The sequence below is a fragment of the Budorcas taxicolor genome, chromosome 16, assembly GCF_023091745.1.
Source record: "Budorcas taxicolor isolate Tak-1 chromosome 16, Takin1.1, whole genome shotgun sequence".
In the NCBI taxonomy this organism is placed as follows: domain Eukaryota; kingdom Metazoa; phylum Chordata; class Mammalia; order Artiodactyla; family Bovidae; genus Budorcas; species Budorcas taxicolor.
This window is the reverse complement of record NC_068925.1, coordinates 43,812,393-43,824,634: the sequence shown is the minus strand read 5'-3', so window position 1 is coordinate 43,824,634 and position 12,242 is coordinate 43,812,393. Positions and strand designations below refer to the sequence as shown.

Here is a 12,242-nt window from a genome sequence, read left to right as displayed (position 1 = left end):
ACATGAGACAACTCTACTCATGGATGTCACCAGATGGTCAATATGAAATCAGGTTGATTATATTCTTTGCAGCTGAAGATGGAGAAGCTCTATACAATCAGCAAAAAAAAGACCAGGAGTTGACTGTGGCTCAGATCATGAAGTCCTTATTGCAGAATTCAGACTTAAATTGAAGAAAGTAGGGGAAACCATTCGGAGAAGGCAATGGCACCCCACTTCAGTACTCTTGCCTGGAAAATCCCGTGGACATGGGATTTTTAAAACCACGGAGGAGCCTGGTAGGCTGCAGTCCATGGGGTCACAAAGAGTCGGACACAACTGAGCTACTTCACTTTCACTGTTCACTTTCATGCATTGGAGAGGGAAATGGCAACCTACTCCAGTGTTCTTGCCTGGAGAATCCCAGGGACAGCGGAGCCTGGTGGGCCATCTATGGGGTCGCACAGAGTAGGACACGACTGAAGAGACTTAGCAGCAGCAGCAGGGAAAAGCATTAGGCCATTCAGGTGACCTAAATCAAATTCCTTGTGTTATACAGTGGAAGTGACAAACAGATTCAAGGGATTAGATCTGATAGAACGCCTGAAGAACTATGGACAGAGGTTTGTAACATTGTACAGAAGGCAGTGATCAAAACCATCCCCAAGAAAAAGAAAGGCAAAATGGTTCTCTGAGGAGGCCTTACAAATAGCAGAGAAAAGAAAAGAGGCTAAAGATAAGGGAGAAAAGGAAAGATATATCCATCTGAATGCAGAGTTCCAAAGAATAGCAAAGAGAGATAAAAAGCCTTCCTAAGTGATCAATGCAAAGAAATAGAGGAAAACAATAGAATGAGAAAGACTAGAGATCTCTTCAAGAAAATTAGAGATACCAAGGGACCATTTCATGCAAAGATGGGCACAATAAAGGACTGAAGCAGTGTGGACCTAACAAAGAAGAAGGTATTAAGAAGAGTTGACAAGAATACACAGAAGAACTATACAAAAAAAATCTTATTGACTTGTATAACCACGATGGTTTGGCTACCCACCTAGAGTCAGACATCCTGGAGTGCGAAAACACGTGGGCCTTAGGAAGCTTTACTACGAACAAAGCTAGTGGAGGTGATGAAATTCCAGCTGAGCTATTTCAAATCCTAAAAGATGATGCTGTGAAAGTGCTGCACTCAATATGCCAGCAAATTTGGAAAACTCAGCAGTGGCCACAGGCCTGGAAAAGGTCAGTTTTCATTCCAGTCCCAAAGACGGGCAATGCTAAAGAATGTTCAAACTACTGCACAATTGCACTCATCTCACATGCTACCAGAGTAATGCTCAAAATCCTCCAAACCTGGCTTCAACAGTACATGAACTGAGAACTTCCAGATGTACAAGCTGGATTTGGAAAAGACAGAGGAACCAGAGATCAAATTGCCAACATCCACTGGATCATAGAAAAAGCAAGAGAATTCCAGAAAAACATCTACTTCTGCTTTATTGACTACATTAAAGCCTTTGGCTTGTGTGGATCACAACAAACTGTGGAAGATTCTTAAATAATTGGGAATACCAGATCACCTTACCTGCCTCTTGAGAAACCTGTATGCAGGTCAAGAAGCAACAGTTAGAACCAAACATGGAACAATGGACTGGTTCCAAATTGGGAAAGGAGTATGTCAAGGCTGTATATTGTCACCCTGCTTATTTAACTTATATGCAGAGTACATAATACAAAATGCTGGGCTGGATGAAGCACAAACTGGAATCAAGATTGCTGGAAGAAATATCAGTAACCTCAGATAGGCAAATAACAACATCCTCATGGTGGAAGGCGAAGAGGAACGAAACAGCCTCTTGATAAAGGTGAAAGAGGAGAGTGAAAAAAAACTGGCTTAAAACTCAGCATTCAGAGAACTAAGGTCATGTCATCCAGTCCTATCACTCCATGGCAAATAGATGAGGAAACAATGGAAGCAGTGAGAGTCTTTATTTTGGGGGGCTCCAAAATCACTGCAGATGATGACTGCAGCCATGAAATTGGATGGTTGCTCCTTGGGAGAAAAGCAAAGACAAGCTTAGTATATTAAAAAGCAGAGACATTACTTTGCCAACAAAGGTCTGTATAGTCAAAGCTGTGGTTTTTCCAGTAGTCTTTTATTGGTGTGAGAGTTGGACCATAAAGAAGGCTGATTGCCGAAGAATTGTGGCTTTTGAGCTGTGGTGTTGGAGGAGACTCTTGAGAGTCCCTTGGTCTACAAGAAGATCAATCCTTAAGGAAATCAACCCTAAATATTCATTGGAAGGACTGATGCTGAAGCTCCAATACTTTGTCCACCTGATGCGAAGGACTGACTCATTGGAAAAGACCATGATGCTGGGAACGATTGAAGGCAGGAGGAGAAGGGGACAACAGAGGACTAGATGATTGGTTGGCATCACCGACTCAATGGACATGAGTTTGAGCAAGCTCTGGGAGATGGTGAAGGACAGGGAAGTCTGGCATGCTGCCTTCCGTGGGGTTACAAAGAGTTGGACACAACTGAGTAACTTAGTAACAGTTCTTTAAAAAAAAAAAATTTCTGAACAGACTTTAAAAGACAACTGTATTGAGATATATGGGGCTTCCCAGGTGGTGCTAGTGGCAAAGAATCCACCTGCCAATGCAGAGGACGTAAGAGATGGGTTTGACCCCTGGGTCAGGAAGATCCCCTAGAGGAGGGCATGGCCACCCCCTCCAGTACTTTTACGTGGAGAATCCCATGGACAGAGGAGCCTGACACACGATGGTCCATGCAGTAACAACTGAAGCAACTTAGCACACATAGTGAGGTATGTTTTACATAAAATAATGCACCCATTTTCATTGTACAGTTTGAGTTTTGACAAGTGTACACTTCCCTGTGGCTGTCATGATCACTTTGTGGAGCATTTCTGGTACCCCAGACGATTCCCCATGACCTGTTCCCATGCAGCACATCCTGTCCTAACTCCAGGGGAACCCCTGGTCTGCTTTCTGTTGCTGCCCATTAGACTCCTCTTTCTAGTTTTGTATGAAGAAAATCATATCTTATGTCCTCTCTCATGTCTGATTTCTTTCGCTCAGCATCATGTATTTGAGATCCATCTAGATTGTTGAACAGATCAGAAATTCCCTCCTTTCTCACAGAGGCGTGTCCCATGGTAAGGACGCTCTGTGGTTTGTGTGTCCATTTACCATCGATGGACTTCACGCTTTGGACTGTTTTCAGAGTTGAGCTGTTAGGAGTAAAGCTCTTTTAAACATTTGTGTACAAGTCTTCATATGTTTTTGTTTCTCTTGTGTAAATGTCTGGGAGTAGAATTATTAGGTCATAGGTTAAGTGTAAGTTTCACTTTATAAGAAATTGCCAAACTGTTTTTCAGAGTGGTTGTACTGTTTTTTATTCCCATCTGCAGTGTACAAGGCCCTAGTTATTACATATCCTCACTAACAGTTGATATTTTCCATCTTTTTAATTTTAGCAACTTTTCGTGTGTATGTAGTGGAAACTCATAGTGGTTTGAGTTTACATTTCTGTGAAGACTAACAATGTGAGCATCTTTTTATGTGCTTGTCCATTTATATATCTTTTTTTGTCAAGTGACTGTTCCAATCTTTATCCATTTTAAATTATCTTATTATTGGGTTGGAAGAGTTCCTGTATATTCTGCATTCAAGTTCTTTGTCAGATATATGCATGGTTAGTATTTCCTCCCCGTCTGTGGCTAGATTTTTCTTTTGCTTTTGCTTTACGTTGCCTTTTGAAAAACAAGCAATTTAAAATGTGATGACATTCATCTTTTTCTTCCCCCCAACAATTCATGGTTTTTGTGTCCTAGCTGTGAAGCCTTTGCTTACCCCAAGGTTAGAAAGATTTTCTCCTGTCTATTCTTCTTGAAGTTTCATTGTTTTTGCTCTTCTGTTGAGATTGTGATTCACTCTCAGTTAATTTTTGTGTGTGTGTGTAATGTGAAGGTCAAGGTTCATGTTTTCCTGATGGCTATCCTGTTGTGTCACCACCAGAGGTTGAAAACATTGTCCTGTCCCTGTTGAGTTATGTGTCCCTTTATCAAAATGCAGTTGTTTATATATTCATTGGTCCGTTTATAGTCTTACTTAAAATTTTCTAAGCTGTTGAGGTATATTTTACATATTATTAAACTCCCATTTCAAGTGTCCAATTCAGTGATTTTAGGAACTTCACGAAGCGATATATATCAGCGATATATATCAGAGCACTTTGATCCCCCAGATAAGCTCCTTTGTGCCCATTTACTGTTACTCTCGCCTTCAGCCCCAGGTGACCACTCACCTACTTTCCACCACTGTCAGTTTACCTTTGCTGAACATGTCAGGTAAACAAAATCAAACAGAAGGCGATCCCTTGTATGTGCCTTCCTTCTTTCAGCTGGCATATTTTTGAGATTCTTCATGTGATAGTATGTAGCACTGTTTCATCCTTCCTGTTTCTAAACAGTATTCCATTGTACAGCTGGACCACATTTTGTCCATCAGTTCACCAGTTGGTGGGCCTTTAGGCTGTTTCCAGTTTCGGCTACAGGACTCATGATGCTGAGGATGTGTGTGGACGTCCATTCTCATCCCCCCTGGGTAACCACCTAGGAGTATGATTGCTTGGTCATACGGCAGTCATGTTTCTGGATTCTTAATTTTTTTTCCCAATCAGCTTCTTGAAGTATAATTTATACACAATATAATTAATCCATTTCAAGTGTACATTTGATGAGTTGTACATACCGTAACTCAATTAACTCACGTAACCGACACTAAGTTTCATGTGAAACTATAACTAAACACTAAAATTTCATGTAAATGGGCTTGTACAGCACAGTCTTTTGTGTCGTAACATAACACTTCCAAGATTGATCTAGGTAATTAATATTTTAGGCTTTGTGAGCTACACCTTTCTGTCACATATACCATTCCCCCCTCATTCTTTAAAAATATGAAAACTGTTCTGAACTCACATCTGAACAAAAGCACAATGACATGGGACTTGGCGAGCTTGCCAGGGTTTGCTGACTTCTATGACTCCGCTGTATGGTTGTTTCACAACTTGTTTATCCACTGACTGTTGATGCCTGTTTGGATTGTTGCCCGTTTAGGGCTATATGAATAATGCTTCCATGACATTCACATGCAAGAAGTCTGTGTGTGCACAGATATTTCCTTTCTTTTAAGTAAATACCTAGGGGTGGAATGCCTTAGTCACATGCTGGGTGTATGCTTAACTTTGTACAATATTGTTAAAACTGTTTTCCAAAGTGGCTGTGCCATTCTCCACTCCCATCAGTAAGGTGTGAGAATTTCAGTAGTTCCACATCCTTGTCAACACTTGGTATTCTCAGTTTTTTAAGTTTAACCATTCTAACATTTAGGTAATAGAATCTTATTATAATTTTGTGTTTCTCTAATGACTGATGATGTCAGGCATATTGTCATGTGCTTAATGGCCATTCATGTCTTTTTTGTCAAGTGTCTATTCCAATCTACTGCCCAGTCTTTTTAAAAAAAAAATCACCTTGCTTGTCTTTTTTATTATTGAGTTGCAAAAGCTCTTTGTATATTTTAGTTATAGGTCCTTGATCATATATATGTTTTGCAGATGTTTTCTTCCAGCCTACAGAGATATATTCTTGACAGGGCCTTTTGAAAATACAAAAGTTAATTTTTCTTTTTTTTTGTTTTTTAATTTCTGGCCACACCGTGTGGCATACTGGATCTTAGTTCTCAGACCAGGGATTGAACCCCTGCAGCAGAAATGCAGAGTATGAACCACTTGATGCCAAGGAAGTCCCCAAAAGTTTAACATTTTTATGATGTCCATTTTATCTTTTTCTTTTTCTTTATGGTTCATGCTTTTTGTATTTAAGATATCTTTGTCTACCCCAAGGTTGCGAAGCTCTTCTCCTATTTTTTCTGTTTTCTTACTGAAGCACTATAGTTTTTGCTTTTGGGTTTAGGTACATGATCTGTTTTGAGTTAACTTTTATGTATGGTGTAAGGAAAGGGTCAAGGTTCATTTTTACCCCTCCTATGGATATCCAGTTGTCCCAGCACAATTGTTGTGAAGATTATTCTTTTCCTGTAGAACTACCTTGGCGTCTTTGTCAAAAATCAGTTTACTGTTCAAGTATGAGTCTGTTTCTGGACTCTTCTAAATTCTTACCATTTAATTAGCGCTCGTATTTTTAAATCTGTGGGTGAGGTTGCGGATGTGCCTCTCAGTGTCCTTCCTGCCTAAAGATGACACTGCTGATAGCGTTGCAGCCCATGAGACGTGGGAAGGATCGTCTTTCACAGGACACTCATGCGGAGACAGGCCTTGGATGTCCAGGTGTGACTGCTCTTGAGCTGCTCTAGTGCCCTCAGCCTTCCAGGCTGCCCAGGTGCTTCTGCTTGGAGCCGAGCTGCTCTGTTTCAGTCGCTGTGCTCTGGGTCAGTTTGTCTTTCTGGCCGCTGCCAGCCGTCCTCAGCTCAGCCTGTGGTGCCATTCAGCTGGTCATCCGTCTCCCTGTGCCTTTAGCCTGCCAATCCTTGGCTGTAACAAGCACTGATTTGGCAGACTGGCTTTATTCCAGGACCTCGCTGTGGATGAACCTGTCTTATCATTTAATTTTCAGGGTGCCTTGCAAGCAGAACTGATGAGATGATTTAAGAAGCTAGATCCACCACTGTATAGTCATGGCTCCAGCCTTGGTGAGCCACGAGTTGGGGTTGGGGACCACAGCTAGACTTGCCCAGTGCCTGCCACTGCCCAGCCCTGTGCTCAGGCCACCAGTCTCCCCAGGGACTTGATAGATAGCGCCTCCATGTTGTCGGCCAGCACAGCCCTGGATACAGATTGTCTCGGCAAGATAGCTTCATGACAGCTTTTGGCTCTCTTTTGTTGATGCCTCTTTACTGGATCATGGGATTTCTGTGGTGTCCGTGGGTCTCTGGCTCAGTGGTTTCAAGCTCAGCGTTGCTGTGTTGTGCGCGTGATTCCTGCCCTGCACATGTTCTTATGTGATGATGTCTGTTCTCGCCTGCAGGTGACAATCTCTTGGTAGATTGAGATACAGCTAAAGGAGCTGAGTAACGTTGGCTTAGGTGGTATTCAGTGAAGGGTTAGGGAGCCTTGGGGTGTAGCCCTCCTGCCCCTGACCCAGCTGCCATACGCTATGGATTTACCCACAACCTGAGCTTCTGGGCAGGCGGCCCCCGGGGACACTGTCTGAGTTCAGGCCAGTTGATGGAGTCTTCGGGAGGGTAGGAAGGCTTTGAATTTCAAAGAGCTCAACCTCTGACCTTGTTGTAGCCTCAGACATGAAGGTGGTCCTGGAAATGCTCAGTTGTGCAGGATAAAAAATGCTGCCACCATCGACTGTCTTCATCCCTGGCAGAGGCCAGCCTGCGAGGTGTTGGTAAAGCCCTGGGCCTCTTGGGCAAGCTGGCAGGTCTCGCCTGTTGGGCAAATGCTGGAGACAGTTAGAATCTGAATGATAGTAAAAATACCATTGTCCCTGGGTTCTTTAAATACGGCAAAGCTCTCCACCTTCAGTCAAATGGCCTGCACTTGGAATGAAGAGAAAGCTGTCCTTTGGGAGACCCATCTGGTGGGTGGTGTGGAAGCTCCCTGCCTGCTTGGCCAGGGTCTGCCTTGTTTGCAGGTGGGCATCGTGTCAGCCTGGAGGCACTGAAGCTGTTGGAAGAGCTTGTTCATTCCACTTCCCTTACTTCTGAGCTGGAGCAGAGGAGCAAGTGGCCTTGTGTTCTGCCCTTAACTATATTTTCTGGACATTTGGGAACATAGTGACAAGAAGCTGTATGTAGCTCCCAGGTGCCCTGGGCTCCCTCACTGGGGTTCACACTGGGCTTGGAAACGATTGGCCCCAGGGTGGGCAGCACAAGGGCTCCAGGTGGTTGTGGCTGGGGGTGCGGGCCAGTGTGGCATCAGGCTATGTGCCTTCTCCCTACCCTGGTCTGTACCTTTGAAAGATGTGCAGTGGAAGAAGAGTTATCCCCTTTTTAGTTTTCCTCTTTTTTCATTTTGCCACAAGACAGGATTGTATCACACATCTCCAAAACGAGTAAAATGGCATTTCAGCTTCTTGTCTTTATAGACTCTCTGAACTTTAGGAAAGATCATTCTGGTCCCTTTTCATTAATAATGAAAACCAGGGGGCAATAAAATGTTCTTAACGCGAGCACGGCAGAAACAAGGAGCAGTGCGGGGGTGAAGGTGCGGCCGGCAGGGAGCCACAGGTGTCTCCTGTGCTCCAGGAGGTCGCACTCTGCAGAAGAGGGAGCAACTATAAGAGGGGTCCTCATTCTGAGACCCCTGACCCACCAGCGTCTGCTCAGCCTGGGTTCCAGTACCCACAAAGAGAGGCATGCCCTGAGTGTTTGCAGGAAAGAAGAAGGATGCTGCAAACTTGGGGTTCTGGTCCAGTGCTCAGCCCAGGTGCAGCTGTGTTCTTACAAGATGTTTAGTGGGCATTTGAGAAATCACTGGGGATAGAACATTCTGGACATGTGCCCACTTGGAATACATTCTCTGGGGTTTGGGGAGCACTGATGGATGTTCTGGGGTGGATTGAAGCCCCACGGAACAGTGACTCTTTTGAGAAGTGGCACGGTTACTCTATCTTCACTGTTTCCTCCTAAAAACGAGCTTGCACTGGATTTTGGAACCAAGACACTCAGAACAGAGCAGGCTGGGAAGAGATAGGTGCCTGCATGGAGCTCGGAGCTTCTCAAGGTCACGGTGAAAGGTCTGCCTCGATGATCTCAAGAGTTTTCCATTTCACGAGCAGTTGTGGCTTATCTGAGTTGCTCCACATCAGAGGAGGGTGTTCTGTGCAGGTCAGAGCAGGAGGGCGCCCTTCTGGAGACAGTGTGTAGACATGATCCTGAATGTCACTACTCAACCCTGGAGGGGAGGAGGGAGTCCTGGCTCACCATGACCCAGACTGCTGAGTCCATAGAAGAGGAGATGGGTAAGTTTATGTAAACAGGAAAACACTGCATGCCACAAAAGCAGACCAGAAGCAGAGTCAAAAGAAAAATATACTAGGGAAAATTTTGACAACTTCTGTCATAAACAAAGGGCTCATTTCCTTGTTGTATAAGAAGGTTCCATGAATTGATGAAGGAAATTAATAAAGAAATGGAGTAGAAAAGTAGGGAGCATTCAGTTACCAAAATGGAGATGCAGATGAAAAGATGCTCACTCCTCATTTGTAAGAAGATAAATGCAAATTAAAGCTAGAGTGAAGTAGTGGTTTTTTCTTTCTTTTTTTTTTTTGCCCTAGTATTAGCAGATATCTATGTGTGTGATTAACCCATTATGTTGGGGTGGCTGTGAATGAACTGGTTCAAACCCCAGGGAGCACAGTTTGGCAGGCTGTCTCACAACTGCTGGTACCTCTGACCCATCCTGCCAGGAGTTCACATTTACAGATGGCCTTTTACATGGATGTGAGAGGCTGTGTGTACACACTTACTGATGGCAGCTTTGTGTGAAACAGGAAGAGACTAGAAATCATCTAAACGCCCATCTTAGGGAGTTTGTTTAATGGAATATTATGCAGCTTTAGCCAAAAAGAAGAGTGAGAGATGGGGAAAGGGGAAGGAAAATATTGCCTGTATGTGTTGCCTCATATTTGCATAAGAATTCTTGGCTGGATAAAGACGACACTATGAGCACAGGGGTTTGTGGTGGTGGAGGAAGCCTGTCCGCTGTAGACTGACGTGTGCTGCGTGATGTTTAGACCACATGCATGCGTATGTGCACGCGTGTTTAGTCGTATCTGACTCTGTGCGACCCCATGGACTATAGCTCGCCAGACTTCTCTGTCCATGGAATTCTCCAGCAAGAATACTGAAATGGGTTGCCCTTTCCTCCAAAAGAGGTTCTTCCCGAGCCAGGGATCGAACCCAAGTCTCTTGCTTCTCCAGCATTGGCAGGCGGATTGTTTACCACTGAGCCACCTGGGAAGCCCAGACCATGTGCATGTGTTTCCTATTCAGAAACTGTAAACCAGAGAAGGGAGTTGATTACAGTCTGTGCAGGAGACTTTGGGGTTGGGCCACATTGAGAAACTCAAGTGGAATCCACAGGCGGGTGGTGTGTGGGGGTGGGGCCAGAAGAGCTTCTTCCAGCCTCCTCCATCACTGTCGTCTCTGTCTCCCATCTCCTGGGAGCCCCTCTCAGCAGCTCAGGGAGCGGGGAGCTTCTCCCTCATCCCCATGGAGGTCTTTGCCCCTGGGTTCCCCAGTCAGACCGAGTGCCAGCAGCCCCTCCTCCCCACGTGCCCACATCCAGCAGGGGCTTTCAGAACCACTGTCTCCTGCTCTCCTTCAGTTGTGAAGTGCCAGAACGTGGCCAGTACCTGCAGGTCCAGGGGAGGGAGGGGATGGCTGGAGCCACAGGGCTGTGAGGAAACAAAGCCTTCAGCTGGGCCTGGCCACATGTGGGTTCCTGGGAGTGCGGTGGCTCTTCCTCTCCCTTCTCCCCCAGGCCCCCCTCCCAGTCTCAGGTCCTTGTCACACACATGTGCCTTGGGTGCATACCTTCAGTCACGCTCCCTGGTGCCGAGGTTGAGTCCACAGACTGGGGGTGTCCTACACCACCGACGGTTCTGGAGACAGGGGCCCTTGCCACCCCCCTCCCCCCGACCCTGTGACTGGTCCCTTGAGAGACGGCCGCTGGGCAGCCTGGACGTGGCTGCTCCAATGGACACTCCAGATGGAGCTCATGCTTTCCTGTGCGCCTCCCAGAGTCCCCAGGTGTCAGATCGTATTATGGACCTGAAACATATCATGAGTAGTTCATGGGGAGGTTGTGCGGTAGAAAACTCTCCTCCCCACTTTGGAGCTAGGATTTCACTCAGGGGTTGCAGGGGCTTTGTGCTGAAGGGACCACTCCTGTGTTTAGACCAGCTGCCCATGTCCGGATCCCCAGGACCTTCCATCCTGGGCCTGTCCCGCTTGCCTTTGGTGGCCCTGGTGGTGCTCTCTTCCTGCTTTCTCGCCTCCACAGCCCCCACCCCCCATAGCTGTCCACGGTGCTCCCCACGTCATCCTCCCAAAGCACAGAGCCAGCCACGTTACTCCCTGATTCAGAGCTGTCAGTGACCCCGCTGCTTGTGAAGCAACAGCCGGATTCCTTGGGTGCATTCTCTGCTGGGCCCGGCCTTTCCCACCTTTCCCTTCACCACTCCTCCCATCTCCTCTCTGGCCTCTCTTGGCTGGCAGTGCCCCCTCCTTGGGAAGGCCCAGGGGCTCCCCCATCTGCTTGAGCAGAGGTCAACCCCAGCCTTTGCACTTCCTTGTCCCCTGCCTGGAGCACTGTGCCCCAAGACCCCACAGGTCTCAGCATCGTCCTCCACCGAGGCCCTGCCATCCACCTTACCTTGTCCTGTCTGTGTTCTCAATCCCTCTCTGGCATCAGCTCATTCAGTCATGTGTGGGCAGCTCCTCTCCCCAGCCTCCTTGAGTGAGAGCAGAACAGAACAGGACAGCGGTCTCGCCACCACTGCCCACCGTGCCCTCAGCACACATCGTGTGCACTGTCGGAACTTCATAAAGCTGCATAGGCAGCGACACAGCCTCTGGCCCCAACTCTCAGGTGGCTCCCAGCTCATGTAGGAGGCATGTAAACGTGTGCGCATGCACAACCCAGGTGCTACGGCACCCTCACTGGCTCCTTTATTCCTCGAGCGTGGAGCCTGTGCCCCAGTCTTTAGATTGCCTCTGCCATTCCCCCCCTACCCCCACCTCAGTCCCTGAGTCAGCACCCCACGGCAGGCACAGTACAGTCTGGAGGCCCAGGAGGAGGAGGGAGACAGCCAAGCCCCGTTCTGATGCTCACCCCCCATGTCAGCACGAGACACACCCCGACTGAGAAGAGGAGCCTGAGTGCACGCGCTCTCTGCCCCCAGGGGACCCAAGGCCTTTCCTCCTGACCCCAGCTTTTCTCCCGACCCCAGGCCCTGCGGGCTCCCGGTGGAGAGACTACAGCGCCTTGGCCATCATCATGGCAGGGATTGCGTTTGGCTTTCACCAGCTCTACAAGGTAAGCCGCCCTCCCCGCACCCCTGTGGTGCTGCCCTGAGCATGGGGACAGCAGTGGGCCTGCACGTGAAGGCTGAGTGCCCAGATGAACGTGCTTTCTGGAGGGGCATCCGGGTCAAGTCCTGGTCCTGTCCCCACCGAGGTGGGTGCGCTCAGGGCCTTCA

General features: G+C 47.0%; 1 protein-coding gene across 1 annotated transcript in view; it reads left to right on the top strand.

Moving 5' to 3' along the window:
* PEX14 (peroxisomal biogenesis factor 14) overlaps positions 1–12,242 on the top strand; it is a 139,145-nt gene that overhangs the window by 117,074 nt on the left and 9,829 nt on the right. Inside the window, exon 5 of the mRNA XM_052653767.1 lies at positions 11,994–12,079. Within this exon, the coding sequence (XP_052509727.1) occupies positions 11,994–12,079 (86 nt within the window). The remainder of the gene's footprint in view (positions 1–11,993; positions 12,080–12,242) is intronic.